A 17667-nucleotide genomic window follows, 5' to 3' on the forward strand; every position below is an offset into this window, starting at 1 on the left:
TGGATGGATGGATGGATAGGTGGGTGGGTGAGTGGGTGGATGGATGGATGGACGGATGGATGGATGGGTAAATGGGTGGGTGGATGGATGGGCACTACCACAGGATAAGCACAGGAGCTACGGGCGCAGTGGAGGAGCCCCCACTTCCATCTGGGAGGTTGAAGAAGGCTTGCAGGAGACACACCTATACCAAAGTCTTACAGGCAGGGAGTGGGAGGCCAAGGGAACAACTGAATAAAAGGGACTTACGGCCAGCGGCAGACAGAGTCAATACAAGTGCCTGGGAGTCAGAGCGAGCCAAGGCCTTCTGGGAAACAAAAAGTATTTCCACAGAGTGGAAGCATAAGACAGGCACAGTGATGAAGGATCAAGGGCTACAGGCAACCTAACAGCAGAAGCCGTTTGTGTAGGAAAGCGATACGGTAAGGCTTGTGTTTCAGAAACACTAACACGTCCGCAGTGTAGAGAAGGGGAAGGGGAAGCCAGGGAGTGGGACAGGAGCAGAGACAACTCAGAACATGACCTCAGTTCAGTGCGGATGGGCAGTGCTGAGGGGACGAGAGGCAGGGCCCAGTGGGTGGCAGGTGGCTGAGGGGAGGACTAAGAGCAGACAGGGAGTTAAGTTTAAGGGCGGCCGGGTGCACTGTGCGGGTCAGTGGATGGAGAGCCAGGCGGGGGTACGGATCTCGGGGGAAGGCAATGAGCTCTGTTGATGTAAGGTGTCTGTAAGGCACGGGTTGAGACAGCCAGGAGCACTTGAGTCTGGGCCCAGGAAGGAGAGCAGGAGAACCAGAGTTGCTGCGCACAGGCGGCAGCTGCAGCCACAGGGCTGGAGGAGACCGTCCTGGAGAGGAGCAGGGTGGGGAGCTGGCTACAGGGATCTAGGGGCAAGCCATGCCTATGAGGCAGAAAGGGCCCTGAGAAGAGAAAACTAGGGAGTGGGAGAGCACGGCAATGATAAGTCAAGGAAACAAGAGAGAGAAAGTGAGAACAGGCGAGCAGGCAACAGCATCCAGTGCCGCCGAAGGGGTCGACATGGGCTCACCGCGCTGGACAACAAGGAGGCCTGTGGTGGCCTCTGAAGTGGCAGGGGCAGAGGAAGGCAGGAGCCAAGCTCAAAGTGCACAGTCAAGGGCTGACCCAGGGCAGTAACAAATTATTTTATAATGAGCTCCCTAGAAACGGTCACACGCACCATTTCATTAAAACTCAATCCCTGCCCCCAGGTTTTAAGGAAGATAAGGACCCAGGCAGCAACGGCAGGGCAGAGCTGCCCCCAGCCACTGGGTACGGGGAAGACGTGAGCAACATGCCAGGTGTCCTCCCAGCCCAGGGCTCCTCTGGCGAGACCAGAATCCAGTCACTTACTCCTCACTCCTGAGTGAATCAGGAGACAGTGACCCAATAGGACTAAAGATTAAAAAAAAAAAAAAAAAAAAATTCTGAAAGCACCCAGAGCCCTGTAGACCCAGCAAAGTGAAGACTCAGAAGGTCCACGGAACAGCATTTCAAGGGCAGGAGACACCCCTTTGTCCTCCAGTCACCCCTCCTCTGAGGCCCTGAGATGATAAATGGTGAAGGGCTCTCCCATGGTCCTATGTGTAATGATTAGCAGAGGTTACTTTTTTTTTTTTTTCTTTTTTTTTGAGAAGGAGTCTTGCTCTGTCACCCAGGCTAGAGTGCAGTGGCACGATCTCAGCTCACTGCAAGCTCCACCTCCGGGCTTCACGCCATTCTCCTGCCTCAGCCTCCCAAGTAGCTGGGACTATAGGTGCCTGCCACCACACCCAGTTAATTTTTTGTATTTTTAGTAGAGACGCGGTTTCACCATGTTAGCCAGGATGGTCTCGATCTCCTGACCTCGTGATCTACCCACCTTAGCCTCCCAAAGTGCTGGGATTACAGGCGTGAGCCACCGCACCCAGCCATCAGAGGTTACTTTTAAAAGAAAATAATTATCGCTTCTCCCCAGACTGCCTGCAAATCTGGCTAAACTGGAAACATCAAAGGTTAAGCATCACCGCTCAGGCTTCCACTCTGTGCTTTAGATATTCAGGAGCTAAGATTCTGTGGTAAGATCCCCAAAGTAAGGGCTGACAGTGCAGGTGCCAGCATCCATTAGATACTCACCGAATCAAATATGAGTTGCTTGTTCAACTGAAGTTCAAAATCTTCTTTGATGAAGCTCACATCCCCGCCAGTGTAGCCTGCCAGTTCCTGCAGGGAAAGAGCGCTCAGGCCGAAGGCAGCAAACGGACTTACTACAGGAGCTACAGAGTCATGTTTTTGCATCAGGATTTAATTTTGCTGTTTTGTATTTTTTTAAAAGGCAACAGAAAGTTCTGTCCCCTAGAAGCCACATCCTAATTGTTGCGGACAGCAATAGTGGACGGACTGGGATGGAGGATCAGCAGATCCAAGCGGTGCCGAGGCCGCCCCCTGGCTGTGTGCGGGGTGCACTGGCAACCCAAGTGTCTGAACACAGAGCTCAGCACGGGCAGCTTGGCTCGTTGGCTTCATCAGCGTTTGGGGAAAAACTCAGCTGACCTTTCGCAATGTGAGCTATTTTGTATAAAAACCTGATTTCTAGTTGCTCCTCTGAAACTGAAGGTCAGGCACCCCTGGGCTTTTGCCCTGCTTGACAACACCTAACCACCACTGGCCAGAGCGAAGGTAGCTGCTCGGGGAAGCCTCAAGGTTCGGTGCAGCCCCTACTGCCCTCACTCTCAAGCCACCAAGGTGGGCTCTTCACTGTGCCTGCACCTTGTAGGTACCTTATGGTAAAGAACTATATGCCCCGGCCTCCAATAAGACGGCAACCCAAAGACGGACTAACAGCCTGCTTCCAACACCAGCAGAGACGCACACTCCTCTAAGATGGTGAAGATCATTCCTCCAGCACCTCCTGCTGCCACGATGCACCTGCACCTGCTCTGCAGCCGTTGAGGGATGATCCCTGCCTTCGGGCACTCTCTCCCGGGTAACACCAAGTCACAGCCCTCCTCCTGGCCTATTACAGACCCTCATCAAGGATGCCACAGCCTTACCCCCACCTTGGGTTCTGTGAAGGCACAAGACTGAACCGCAGGGGATAGGGAACAATTCCCGGGCTCAAAGCCCTGAGAGTGGAGCTGGCAACCCTCACAAGCGATACTGCACGTGCGATTACTCTGTGGGACTGCCCATCCCCAGGGCCACCCAGCCCACCGGGACTTTACTGTCCAAAGCTGGCTCCCCTCCCCCTGCGGGGTCACAGGTGAAACAACACTACCTGGTTAACTTTCAGCAAAGCACCTCTTCTTGGTAAGATGGAAGAATTCCGAGAATCGATGACCATGGCGTGCTGAAAGAAATTTGAAGTGGGGTATTTTCACTTCCAGCAGTTCTATCAGACAATCATGAGCACTCACAGCACGCGGGCCACCACGCCAGCACTCTACAACTATCACATCATTCCATGTTCACAGAGCCCTTGGAGGAAGTGAGGTCGTGACCGTCCCTATCTTACATAGGAGGACACTGAGAGGTCCACACTGAGACTTGAGCTTCAACTGAATTAACGATATCTGCTCACTACGTGGGAGCTGAACACCCGCCACTGGGTTCATTCTCTCAAGAAGCTCAACGCCCAGGCCTAAGTCAGCGCAACCAGGTTCCTCCTTTGTGAAAGCTGAAATTCCACAGTCAGCTCTGAAGCACACCCCTTCCTGTTACCACTGACATTATTTGGAAAGGACAACACGAGGCAGGACACCACAAGCCCTCAGGGAGCAGGGGCTGCCACCGTGGACACTCCATCTGGGCGACGCTTGTCAATCAGCCCCGATATTGGCAAAGACTGTTTTTCCAATGCATAGCACGGTTCCATCAACAAAATTATTCACTCCAACTGAGAGACATTGTTACCGAAAGAGATGATTTCAGTGAATGTCCGCTTTCTTTTCGAACAGCAAATGACGCCGTCCTGGAGAGGCAGCCCAGTTCTCGCCACACGCCTTCCCACTTGATGGTGTGGCTGGTCTTCCATATGGGAAACTGCAACACAGAAATTAGACATCTTTCTGGACCACATGTACTTAGGAAGTTGTTGCAAATCATTCTCTGGAATGAGGCATCATGAAACAATGAACTAAATACCTAAAATAATTTTTTTTAAATGATGAGAGGGAGAAGGGGAAGAAGAGAAGAAGGGGAAGAGAAAACCAGAGGGAAGAAGGGCAAAGCAAGAAAGGGGGAAAGTTGTGAACAGAACCAAAGGCAGTACTGCTCTAAGTAGCAGGACTGTACCCCAGGTGAGGGACAGGACTGGTCTGAGGGCTGCAGGCAGCGGTTTCATCGACAGGCACCATCTCTTTCCCGCTTCTTTGTAAGGGGTAAGACATCTAAGACGATCTGATGGCACGCACCCCACCTGGTCCACCCAACCCTGTCTGAAGCCAGGCCTCGCAACCCAGCAACTTGCACAAGCCCAGAGAGAAGGCGGCAGAGAAAAGAGTTCTGTGGGAGGCAAGAGGATCCTTCCTGCAGCAGAGGCCTGAGCCGGGTGAATTCTGGGGTCCAAGCAGGTGGCACCTGCTTCCCAGCCTGACAATCTCTTTCCTGACGCCAGGACAGCTCATCTTAGATTTCTGTCTCGGAGAAATGTTTTCTCAACAGTGAACAATGTTCGATGGCTGTGGGAAGTGGTGGGACAGTGATTTAACTCTTACGAGGAGGCCAGGACACCCCACACTCCCCAGGGGGTGTCCCATGCTGGGCACTCTCTAGCCCTCAGGCTTGCAATTGAACTCCAGGCCACTGGGTGAGTGGGGCCTCTATCCCGCCCTCATGGTGAGAGGCACCCACCTCAGCACCCACAGGACACTGTGCCAGGCAGTAGGGAGCTGGTAGAGGAGGGGCAGCCTGCACAGCCACCATCTCTACACTTAGGGCCACCTAGGATTCAGGCACTTTCCCAAATGCCTGTGGGAGGTGTAGAGCTTCCTAAATCATTTCTGCATTCCTTAGAAGGCCTGACATGGGCCCCAAGGATACCACTCAGTATGATCTGGTCTGTACCTCCAGGAGCTCAGTTTCAGGGCTGCCAGTGACAAGGTCTCTGCCCTCCCCTTTCCTCCTCTGCTCTACCTGCACCCACCCCAGGGCCGAGACTACACTTTGGTGTCTTTCATCTCTGCTATTCCTTGTGAAAAAATAAGGTATTTCTACTCTCCTAAAAATCTGCTCTTTAAAAAGGCTTAGAAAGAGATGAAGCACGACACCAGGGAGAAGGGTGGCTAAGCTCCCAGGAGCCTGAGCACTGCGGGCGCACACAGGCACATGGAGACCTGCTGGAGCACGGCGGGCTGCAGAGAGCAGCGTGTGCCCCGGACGTCCCCTCCACGGCCCCACCAGAGGGCATCCAACGATGGTATCGAAGCAGAAGGGTGTCTGAGGGCTGTTCCCTTCCAGACAAGAAAATCTGGAGAGAAGGAAATGAAACTGCAAATGTGCCCAGATTCTCCCATCTCCATCTCAAACCTGGAGTCTACCTGGCCCGCCTCTGCATGCTCCGAGTTCTCATGGCATTGGTCTGCAAGGACCAGAGGCGCAGGGCACTAACGCACCTCAAGCACCTACACTGCGCCATGAGCCGCATCAGGAGTTTTACCACGCCTCTCGTCCAAGCCTCACAATGGCCTAGGGCCGCACGCTCCTGTCCTTCATTTCACACATGAGTCATTTGCCTGAGGTCGCACAGCCCTAAGGGAGACGGGGAGTCCAAGCCCAGGCGATCGCCTCCAGGGCTTCTGTTTGGTTTCTTGGAAGGAGAGCATGCTCAAAGCTTCCCGGGCCCCACTCCCTGTGAGTCGGACTTGGCAGCTCAAGGTGGGACCCGTGCATGTGCGTTTCTAGCAAGCCCACAGCTGAGGCCGATGCTGCTGGTCTGAAGACCACACGTGGGGACCGACTCTTACATGGTATTCTATCTCAGGGCTCTCTGTATGAACCAAAGCCCAGAACAAAAGGAGTCAGGAACAGTGGAGAAAGGAAGGGGAAAAAAGAGCAGGTTATCATAAAGCCCCAAAAAGGCCAAATGGTATGAATTCTAATGGTGGTATTTAATCATACCTTTCTAGGTGTAAACTTAGGTGTGAACCAAAAATGAAACCTTCCAGACCAGGTGCAGTGACTCGCGCCTGTAATCCCAGCACTTTGGGAGGCTGAGATGGGCAGATCACTTGAGGTCAGGAGTTCGAGACCAGCCTGGCCAACATAATGAAACCTGCATCTCTACTAAACATACAAAAATTAGCTGGACATGGTGGTGCACACCTGTAGTCCCAGCTACTTGGGAGGCTGAGGCAGGAGAATCACTTGAACCCGGGAGGTGGAGGTTGCAGTGAGCCGAGATCGTGCCATTGTACTCCAGCCTCGGCGACAAGAACAGCAAACCTCTGTCTCAAAAAACAAAAAGAAACAAAAAAAAGAAACCTTCCAGTGATCTGACCAACTCTGCTGACTATGAGAAACTGTCGGTCTCCACACATACGGGGAAGGACGACCGATGGTGCCTCAGGTAGTCAGAACCACGTTAAAGAGCTGCTAACATTGGCATCAGCCACTCTTGGGCTCCTGGCAGCCTGTACTTGGCTAGAGAAGAGGTACCCAGCCAGGAAGTAGCTGGTGTGAAGGGCAGAGGGCCTGTGGTCCCCATGCTGCCCTCTTGCTGCCTTTGGGAATCAATGAAAAAGGCACTCTGTTTCCCCCCAAGCCCAGAGGGAAGGACTGAAATGCTACTCACACTGTACTCAGCTGACATTCCTCTGTCCGTCTCCCGCAGTGAGCTCCAAGGGAACTGTCCAGTAACTTTATATAAGTTTACCGAGAAACTAGGAGACAATGGGATAGAGCTTTAAAAGCTGAAACAGTGATTAGAACTTGCACACATTTAAATCAACAGATTTAACACTACGCCCATGGGGCTCATCTTCAAGAGGAAATCTACACCATGTGGTCACTGCAGAAGTGGCAGCTGATTCTGTCATGGTTCTTTTCACAAATAAGCCATCTATTTTAACTTTTCTATCAGGCCAGTGTACTCAATGATCTGCTGGGCTTCCTACTTTCTTTCGAAGTTTCCGGGCCGTGGTTTGAAGAAGGACAGGCCATACGAAGTTTCTTTTGTTCCATAGGAAAACTGAAAGGTCACCTTCTCTGCACGACCAAGAAGATTAGGGAGCTTGAGGCCAAGTACCTAGGAGGGAAAAAAACAAAACAAAACAAAACATAGTAACATAGTAGTGATCTAAATTGAAAGAATGAGAACTTTGGATAAAGACTATGCTAGCAAAGGGACTTTTGTAAAAACAGAAGGAAAATGTTAACTACAGATCTAGTCTTTCATTTGTAATCACTTTCATTCTTTAAAACATGCCGCTGCTGAGTGCTCACATCCTGCATTCAAACCTGATTAATGCAAGGGACAAGCTAACCTTGCCACCTGTGAAGCTCAAGAATGTTAAGTTCTACAGATTTACAGTTTAAAGGAATTTGAACAAGAGACTATTAATATGAACATTCTCCAAATCATTCCTAATTACTGACGTTAACATTGTTACAAACAACCCAAAACATATTATCACCAATTCCAGGGTGACTAAAGAGAAACCACAAATAACAACAGATTAAGGTAAATGAAATGACAGAATTTTGAAACTATTATCAGCTTTTAGAATGTAGTCATAGTGTAAAAGTTCCCAAAGTTCCAATATAAGAAAATAAAAAGCCTGTAGCATACCATACTGCCTTCATTGTTTCCAACCATGGTGTTATAACTGCCGGTTAATCTCCTTAATTCAGTTACTTCAAAGGTAACATCTAACCCATTTGGAAGTGCATCATCACCTAAATAAAAAATATTAAACAATAAGACAGCTAGGATGTTATTTTACTTTGGGTTCCCATTGCTAAAAAAGACAAAAAGCTATCTGAAGGTTCATTCTATTTTACAATCTCCTTTGGAAAATAATATCATCACGAGAATGTTTAAAAGAAAGCTCCCACACAAAATCAAAATATTGCACACCTCTACACCAAAAAATAATGTTTCTAGTTTCTCTGGTAGAATATATCAATAAACAGGGCTGCGCATGGCAACTCAGGCCTGTAGTCACAATGCTTTGGGAGGATGAGGTGGGAGGATCACTTTCAGGCCAGGAGTTCAAGACCAGCCCCAGCAACATACCAAGACCCTGTCTCTAAAAAAATGTTAAAAATTAGCCAGATGTGGCAGTGAGCACCTATAGTCTCAACTATTTGGGAGGCTGAGGTGAGAAGATCACTTGAGCCAGCAGTTGGAGGCTGCAGTGAGCTATGACTGCTACTGTACTCTAGCCCGGATGACAGGGCGAGAACCTGTCTCTAAAAAAAAAAAAATCTACCTTTGCTACAAGGAGATAACTATAAGTAGCATTATTCACTTAAGCACACTTAAGCAAACAATATTTGCTAAACGAATCTGTTCTGCCATTAGAGAGGTCCTTGAAAATATTTGAGGTCTCAATCCAACTGACATGAAAATGTGGAACTCACATGACAATAGGGATGTCAGTAACCCTCGAAGATAAACGTGAGATTGTTTACTGTGTTACTGTGTGTAAGAGGCACATCTGTCCTCCCCCGCACCAGGTGTGATTTGGGTCTGAGCTGGAAGCAAGCACCTCGTGACCCACCATGGCACTGGGGTGCCTTGTGCGGAGCGGGCTGGGCTCCGTAGGAGTGCGTGGCCGCTCACGGGAAGGAAAGGCGACTCTTGCCTTCCACACAGTAGGAGTGCTCAGCCCTGGCTGGACATCTAGACGCATCGGGGCAACTGTCAAAATATGAAGATGCCCAGGCACCGACCGCGCTAAGAAGTCAGGTCCAACAGGTCTACGACGCAGCCTCAGTACCGTCTTTTCTTTTTTTTTTTTTGAGATGCAGCTTTGTTCCATCACCCAGGATGGAGTACAGAGGGGTGATCTCAGCTCACCGCAACCTCTACCTCCCGGCTTCAAGCAATTCTCCTGCCTCAGCCTCCCGAGTAGCTGGATGACAGGCACCTGCTGCCACACCCGGCTAATATTTTTTGTTTGTTTAGTAAAGACGGGGTTTCGCCATGTTGGCCAGGCTGGTCTCGAACTCCTGACCTTGTGATCTGCCCGCCTTGGCCTCCCAAAGTGCTGAGATCACAGGCATGAGCCCCCGCACCTGGCACCATCTTTTCTTTCTATCTCTCTTTTTTTTTTAAAAAAAAAATTTTATTTAGTGGTCTTTATTTCTTAGAGCAGCTCTAGGTGCACAGAAAGATAAAGAATTGGGGCCAGCAATGGCGGGTTGGGGGAGGAAAAAAGATAAAGCAAAAAGCACAGTTTCCATGAACCTCTCCTTACCCTGACACACACTAACACCTCACATGTGTGGTTCATTTGTCACAAATGACAAACCAATACTCACACCAATTATTAACTCAAGTCCAGAGTTGACATTAGGGGTCACACGTGCTGCTGCCTGTTACAGTGACACGGATCCACCATCACAGTCCACACGGAGGAGCTTCCCTGCCCTAAGCCATCTAAGCTCCTGCATGTTATCCTAACATGCAGCCTAGGTGGAGAGCCTCTGCAGAGGTGGACCAGCTGACCACCTACAAGGGCACGTTTACAACAGGGACAGGAGAGAGCGAAAAACAAATGCCTCCAACAAAACTCGCCCCTGGAAAAGCATCCCAGGTAGTGGGTCGGGTCTTGGGCACCAGAAGTGTCTCACTCACTTGTTTGCCTGCGGCAAGTTACTTAAGCCTCTCTGAGCCTTGGTTTCACTAGCTGGAAAATACAGGTTGAGTATTCCAAATCTAAAACTTTTTGAGCACTGACATGACACTTAAAAGGAAATGCTCACTGGAGCATTTTGGATTTCGGATTTAGCGGTTAGGAATGTTCACAGGTACAATGCAAATATTCCAAAATCCAAAAAAATCCAAAATGCAAAACACTTCCCAAACTGGGTTTGGTCCCAAACATTTCAGATAAGGGATACTCAACCCGTATTTTTTTTTTTTTTTAATCATAATGACACTTCACCAGGGTTCTGTGAGGATCTAATGGTTATATGCACATAACCGCTTCCTGCAGGGCCGCGTGGGTACTACTGTTAGTATTCCAGGACTCTGAAGTGCGGAGAGGTTGTCTCCCACTATCTCCTCCCTTTCACTAGTCCAGTAGTTCCCCAGCTTGAGCACGCATCAGAACCACACAGCTGGCTCATTTGCCACAGGCCGCTGGCCTCACTCTCATCCCCGCCCCAGAGTTCCTTCTTCAGTGGCATCACATTTCCAACAGCTGACAGTAGCACAGCTGATCCAGGCCCACACTCTGAGAACCCCTGGTTTTTGTTTGTTTGTTTTTGTTTTGAGACAGAGTCTTGCTCTGTCACCCAGGCTGGAGTGCAGTGGCGCAATCTCAGCTCACTGCAACCTCTGCCTCCCGAGTTCAAGTGATTTTCCTGCCTCAGCCTCCCGAGTAGCTGGGATTACAGGCACGCGCCACTACGCCCAGCTAACTTTTGTATTTTTAGTAGAGACAGGGTTTCCGTACCTTGGCCAGGCTGGTCTTGAACTGCTGACCTCATGATCCACTTGCCTCGGCCTTCAGAAGTGCTGGAATTACAGGCATGAGCTACACGCCTGGCCTGAGAACCCCTGTTTTAATGGTAATTGAATCCTTGATTTTTTTTTTTTTTTTTGAGACGAGTCTCGCGGGCTGGAGTGCAGTGGCCGGATCTCAGCTCGCTGCAAGTTCCGCCTCCCGGGTTCACACCATTCTCCTGCCTCAGCCTCCCGAGTAGCTGGGACTACAGGCGCCCGCCACCACGCCCGGCTAGTTTTTTGTATTTTTTAGTAGAGATGGAGTTTCACCGTGTTAGCCAGGATGGTCTCGATCTCCTGACCTCGTGATCCACCCGTCTCGGCCTCCCAAAGTGCTGGGATTACAGGCTTGAGCCACCGCGCCCGGCCGAATCCTTGATTTTTAGCAGAGTACCTAGCCACCCAGGCTTTACTTCCCAGCCTCCCTTGCACCTAGGTGTGGCCAAGTGATTAAGTCCTGGCCAATGGGATGAGAGCAGTGCCGTGTACAACACCTAGGACAGGTGCTTAAGGGGAGGGGTAAGCCCTTTCAACCCCCTGTGCTCCTCCCCGATGCTGGAATGAGGACACGGTGCTCAGCCACCAGAGGGACTCGGGGACCCTAGGGATGACAAAGCAACAAGACACCATGGGAGAAACTATACCAGCCCAGGGTGACCTCAGGGAATGAAGGACCACACCAGCCCAAAGTGACCTCAGGAAACCACACTAGCCCAAGGTGACTTCAGAGAACAAGGCACCACACTGGCCCAAGGTGACCCCAGGGAACCACAGGAAACCACGCCAGCCCAAGGTGACCTCAGGGAACGCAGCAGCACACCAGCCCTTGGCAGTCTCCCAGCTGTGTGGAGAGATGGAGACTTCTCTCTTGTCTAAGCCACTGTTCTTTGAGGTCTCCGTTAGTGTTGGCTGAAACTGTATTCCAAATAATGAAAATGTCCTTAGTTTATCTAGCATCTTATCTTTTGCAAGCATTTTCCTATATTGTCTTATCTAGGCCTTCGCAAAATTACCCCCCATTCAATTCTGAATAGTTTACTTATTCACAGATTCATTCCAAATATTTATTTTTCAACGATGTCTGCTGAATTCAGACTAAAGTGGGAACTCTACCGTGCCGTGTTAGGCTCGCCATGGTCTGGGCTCCTGACAGCTTTTCTTCCTTATCTTCCGGGACTCCATTCCCCTGAGCTGCACTCCAGCTCTTCCTACACTTGTGGTCCACCCAGTGAGCCACTCTCCCTCTGGCGTGGGCCTGGTAAATGCTATCCCTGTCCCCAGAACACTCTTCACTCCACCTCACTACCAGCCCTTCTCCCCAGACTCGCTTAGATGCATCTTCTAGGTCTCAGCTCAGACATCGCTCCTTTGGTGACACCCTCTCTGATCCCCTTCTAATGCCCTGGCCAGGTGAAGCTGTTTCCTCCTTCAGCCTCTTACAGCACAGCATAGCGACTGTGCTGCCATCACTTACTGGTCTGCCCCCAACCTAGCCCCACTGACCGAAGCCCCTTCAGGAGGAGACCATGCCCCGTGTGCTGCTATGACCAAAGCCCGGCAGAAGGAGACCACACCCCGTGTGCTGCTGTGACCAAAGCCCGGCAGAAGGAGACCACGCCCCGTGTGCTGCTGTGTCTGGCTCTGGGGCCTGCACAGGGCCAGCCTCCATGCAGGTGCTCACTAGCCAAAGAAGAAATGTTGAGAAACGTGCCCAGTATCACACAGCAACAAGAAAATGAGCAAAAACTAAAATGGAAATTGGATTCCCTCCTCTTCTGAAAGCACATGCCGAGATGAGGTCTGCACAGTGCTGCGCTGGGCTATATGAACAAAGCCTGGCACCCTGCTTCAGAGCCACTCTCAGACCCCCGTGCAGTCCGGGGGTTTACACAACAGTATCCTCAAAGTTCACCATTCCTCCCCGGCCTCATACAAAAATTCAGGCCCGCACCTGTAATCCCAGCTACTCAGGAGCCTGACGCAGGAAGATCGCTTGAATACAAGAGTTCCAGACCAGCCTGGGCAATAGAGCAAGACCTCTCTCCAAAAACAAACAAAAAATCCAGTCCCTTCCCTGAGACTGCTAACTCAAGGACTACCTGTTTGATCAGCTTTCAGGTTCTACACAGCAGGGAGGGGTGCTCTGCTGCCCAGATCTGCATCCGGCCACAGAAACAGCTTTTCTGTGATGGACAGAAAGGGAATTATAAAGATACTACACCACAATATATACCTTGACATGTGTCAATCAAAACATCCACTTGTCTAAAAATTCCAAGACGGAGCAATTTTTCACGGGCTTCGTGAGATTTCCGCATTACCTATAAAATGCAGAAAAAAGCAGGTAATATATTCTTCTAAGACACAGAAACAGAAAATGGCAGCCACATGGCGAGGCTGGTAGTTTACCATTTGGTGCTAAGTCAGATCACTGAGCAGAGAGTACTACCAAGACCCGCCACATGACAGAAGGGAAAAGCCCCCCAGGGGCAACAAAAATGCCCATTCACAAGCACAAAACCAAGCCTCAGCATCAAGAGTGTGCATCACATAATCGCCTTCATATAAACAACAAAATTAACACAGAAGAAAGACACATGTGTGTGCATGCCTTTTCATTTCTTTCAGATCTCCCTTTGAGGAAGAAACGCACACCTTTTTGTGGTGTTTCAATTTTCTATTCATTTCTTTATTTTCTTTTTTCCTGTTTTTTTTTTTTTGAGACGGAGTTTCGTTCTGCCACCCGGGCTGTAGTACAAAGATGCGATCTCGGCTCACTGCAAGCTCTGCCTCCCAGGTTCAAGCCATTCTCCTGCCTCGACCTTTTGAGTAGCTGGGATTGCAGGCACGTACCACCGCACCAAGCTAACATTTTTTGTATGTTTAGTAAACACAGGATTTCACCACGTTGGCCAGGCTGGTCTCGAACTCCTGACCTCAGGTGATCCACCTGCCTCAGCTCCCAAAGTGCTGGGATTACAGGCATGAGCCACTGTGCCCGGCCTTTCTAACCATCTCTGACTACTGTTAGAAATGTTCAACTTTGTGTCCTTTCTTCATTGAGAACAGCAGTTCCTTCTAATGCACGGAGCCCATTCTTGTTGGAAGGACAGGTAGAAGGAAGGTAAGGCAGGCGAGTGCTGAGGACACAGAGAAGGAAAGACCCTCATGTGATAAGGAAAGTTGAGATTCCACCCTGCAGGTGAAAGGGAGTCACTGTAGAACTGTCAGCAGGAGAGAGAAGGGATCACATTTCCTGGTGAGAAAGAAAGGATCACACGGACGAATTCGGAATTCTGCCCTGATGGGAGAAGCCTGAAGGATGCAGGGGGTGCTCTGGCAGCAGCTTCAGGGGCTGGGGTGAAGGCAGGCCCAGTGTGGGCCATGGTACTGGAGGGGAGGACAGACCCTGGAGACATTTCATAGGCAGGGGCCAGAGGACACCGCCACTGCCTAGGTAGAGCACATGAGAAGAACAGAGAGGCTACTAAAACTGCAGCTCGGGGCTTAGCACTGGGCTAATGCTGAACACCATTAGAGAAGTCAGGAATAGAGATGGGAAGACAGGCAGGGCAGACGGATGGAAAAGAGACAACTTCAGATCTCAGCCCCATGGAGCTGGAGACGACTGTGGCAATGCCATGAGGAAATGTTTAGTTGGCAGTTGCATAGTCAGGGCTACAGCTCAACACAGAGGAGCTAGCTAGAAATAGAGCATGGGGAGCCCTCTGCATTCAGGCTGTAACTGAAACCTGGGATGTGGCTGAGATCACACGGGAGACTGATCCTTGTGGAAAAGCAACACTTAAGGAGGCTCACAGGGAAAAGGAGCCAACAATGGAGCCTGCGAATGACTGTGATGAGATGGAAAGCAACCCGGGAAAATGGTCACCAAAGCCCAGGGAAGAGCAAACCGCAGGGAAGAGGAGGGACAGACACATTCAAAAGGCAAATAACAAAGCAGGACAGATGCATTCAGCAGAGGCTACAAAGCAATCATTTCTTCAATATGCAAAGAGGTCTTGCAAATAAACAAAAGCCAAGCAACCCAGTGGAAGACAGAAGATGCCAGGTTAATTCACGAGAGAGATATGAATGACCAATAAAGAGAAAAAAAAAATGCTGGGTCTCATTCATAATTAAACAAATGCAACTTAAAACAATGAGATAGTATTTTTCTTTTAACAAGATGGCAAGAATTTAAAAATTGCGGTAACACCCAATTTTGGGAAAGAGACGGTCTCATGGACTACTGTAAGAGTAGACTTGTACAGCCTCTTCGCAGAGCCATACGGCTGCATCAGTGAACACTGCAGAGTACACACACTTTGACCCAGGAATCCCACTTCTAGGAATTTATCCTAAAACACACTGTCAATGTACACAAAGACACACTAAGATGTTTAGTACAGCATTGTTTGTAAGACTGAAAATTAATTTAAATGCCCATCAATGGAAAACTGTTTATAATAAAATATAGAGGGCCAGGTGAGGTGGCTTATGCTGTAATCCCAGCACTTTGGAAGGCCAAGTTGGGAGGACCACTTGTGCCAGGAGTTCGAGATCAGCCTGGACAACGTGGCAAAACCCCATCTCGACAAAAAAATTTTTTAAATTAACTAGGCGTGGTGATGTGTGCCTGCAGTCCTGGCTACTCAGGAGGCTGAGGTGGGAGGATTGCTTGAACCCAAGAGGTTGAGGCTGCAGTCAGCTGTGTTCACACCATTGGACTCCAGCCTGAGCAAGACTTGCACCAGAGCAAGACCCTGTCTCAGAAAAAAAAAAGTTAGAAAGTGTGTACAACGAGGTACCACACAGCTAACAGACTGGTATGTACTGATGTGAAAAGATCTCCATAATTTATGTCAGAAAAGAAAAAAATGTAGAGAATGGCATTACTGTTCAAGGAACATACATGTTTATACACTTGTACAACATATCTAAGAAACTGTTAGCCACGTTACCTCTGGAGAGGGGACTGGGATTGGCCAGGGTAGGGAAATGTGTCCTTTTCATTTCAATACCCTTCTGTACCATTTGATTTTCTATGCTTCCTTCTTATTGTGCTTACATGTTACTTTAATTTTTAAAAAATATAAATCTGGCCAGGCACGGTGGCTCATGCCTGTAATCCCAGTATTTTGGCAGGCCGAGGCAGGTGGATCACTTGAGGCCAGGAGTTGAAGACCAGCCTGGCCAACATGGCAAAACCCCATCTCTACTAAAAATACGACAAAATTAGCCAGGTGTGGTGGCGCAGACCTGTAATCCCAGCTACGTGGAAGACTGAGGTGCAAGAATCCTTTGAACCTGGGAGGCAGAGGTTTCAATGAGCTGAGATCGTGCCGCTGCACTCCAGCCTGGGCAACAGAGCAAGACTCTAAAAAAAAAGTTTCTTTTTTTTTTAGTGGGAATAGTCCACAGTGCCAAACACTGCTGAAAGGCCAAGTAAAGTGAAGACTGAAAGGAGCCAGCTGGACCTGGCCACAAAGAAGTTGCTGGTGACCTCTGTCCGGGCATGTTCAATGTGGTCCCAAGGGCAGAAAGGCAGAGGGAACCCACAGTGGAGGTGAGAAAGGGGTACAGTGCAGGAAGGAGAGTGCTCCAGACAGAGCCAGGGCCCTGAGGAGACACGGAGTGTGTCCCAGATGAGCGCCCACCCCACGAGGTCGGCAAGGGAGAGTGCGCTCTCAGGAACTCAGCACGGTGCCTGGGAACGGCTGTGCACTAACCCCATCGGCTCCCATCACGGCGCTGGGAGAGCTGCGAGGAACACAAGAGGACAGACACTCCTTTTCCAGGATAAGAGACAGGAGGAAAAGGCAAATGCAAATACTTGGAGTCTGTAGGAGGCAACACAGGAACTCAGGGGGTTCAGCTTGAGGGTGCCAAGGCTCCCTGTGGAGTAGGAGGCAGATGGGCACAGAGGCCGGGGGCAGAGGGTGCTCTGTGGTTCCACACAGGGAGGTTTATAAGTCCCTCAGAAGAGACTGGGAAAGCCCACCACGTAGAGACCACACCTACCTCAATTAGGTTTTTGGCCTTGAAAACATCTCCAATTTCACAAATGATGATATCATCTTTAGTCCTTCCAAGTCCATCAAAATGAACATGCTGAACAACCACCTAAAAGTCACACAGGGACAGTATTAGGTATGACACAAGGCAAAGAGATTAGGTGTCAAGACTAAAGACAATGTCAAGGTTTAATTAAGGTCAAGCTTTTCTTCAAGTTTAATAACTCACACTTCTTACTTCTGGACTTTACCATCTTTCACATCTTTTCAAAAAACTGGTCACTGTGACTTCCCCTTTGCTGGGTCTGTACTTTCTGTGAACAAGAGCTACAAATTCTCTCAGCCAGATGACCCAGGACCAGGTGAGCCCTAAACCCAGGCAGGCCACAGACAACCCCTCTGTCCTTCCCAACACACACCCTGAGCACTGACCTGTGAATGAATGCTGGCTATGACCCCTGACTTAATAACCACGCACAGAAAAATTAGCCAGGTGTGGTGGCGCACACTTGTAGTCCCAGCTACTTGGGAGGCTGAGGCAGGAGAAACGGTTGAACCCAAGGGGCAGAGGTTGCAATGAGCCAGGATTGCACCACCACACTCCAGCCTGGGTGACAGAGTGAGACTTCATCTCAAAAAATATTTAAAAATTAAAAAAAAAAAAAAAAAAAAAAAAAAACTGTATGCATCTTCTAAAGACCCTGCAGGGATTTCAGAAAGGCACAATAAATGCTGACTCCAATTGGCCCTCGCCTCTCAGTCTCACTAGAGAGCAAACTCTTCAAGAACTGGAAAAGTGTATTTAAATTTCAAAGTTAAAAAACTTAGGAAAGGGCCGGGCGCGGTGGCTCAAGCCTGTAATCCCAGCACTTTGGGAGGCCGAGACGGGAGGATCACGAGGTCAGGAGATCGAGACCATCCTGGCTAACACTGTGAAACCCCGTCTCTACTAAAAAATACAAAAAAACTAGCCAGGCGAGGTGG

The 17667-nt window shown here is 49.6% G+C and overlaps 1 protein-coding gene across 1 annotated transcript in view; it reads right to left on the minus strand.

Annotated features, from left to right (window-relative positions):
- The window catches only part of SAMM50 (SAMM50 sorting and assembly machinery component), a 43096-nt gene that overhangs the window by 18538 nt on the left and 6891 nt on the right, over positions 1-17667 (minus strand). The window contains exons 3-10 of the mRNA XM_011934777.1: positions 16691-16792; positions 12900-12987; positions 7781-7887; positions 7107-7237; positions 6785-6872; positions 3907-4035; positions 3272-3343; positions 2131-2217 (exon numbers count right to left, since the gene is read on the minus strand). Coding sequence (XP_011790167.1) covers positions 2131-2217; positions 3272-3343; positions 3907-4035; positions 6785-6872; positions 7107-7237; positions 7781-7887; positions 12900-12987; positions 16691-16792 — 804 coding nt within the window. The remainder of the gene's footprint in view (positions 1-2130; positions 2218-3271; positions 3344-3906; positions 4036-6784; positions 6873-7106; positions 7238-7780; positions 7888-12899; positions 12988-16690; positions 16793-17667) is intronic.

The sequence above is a fragment of the Colobus angolensis genome, unplaced genomic scaffold (assembly GCF_000951035.1).
Source record: "Colobus angolensis palliatus isolate OR3802 unplaced genomic scaffold, Cang.pa_1.0 Scaffold138, whole genome shotgun sequence".
Taxonomy (NCBI): domain Eukaryota; kingdom Metazoa; phylum Chordata; class Mammalia; order Primates; family Cercopithecidae; genus Colobus; species Colobus angolensis.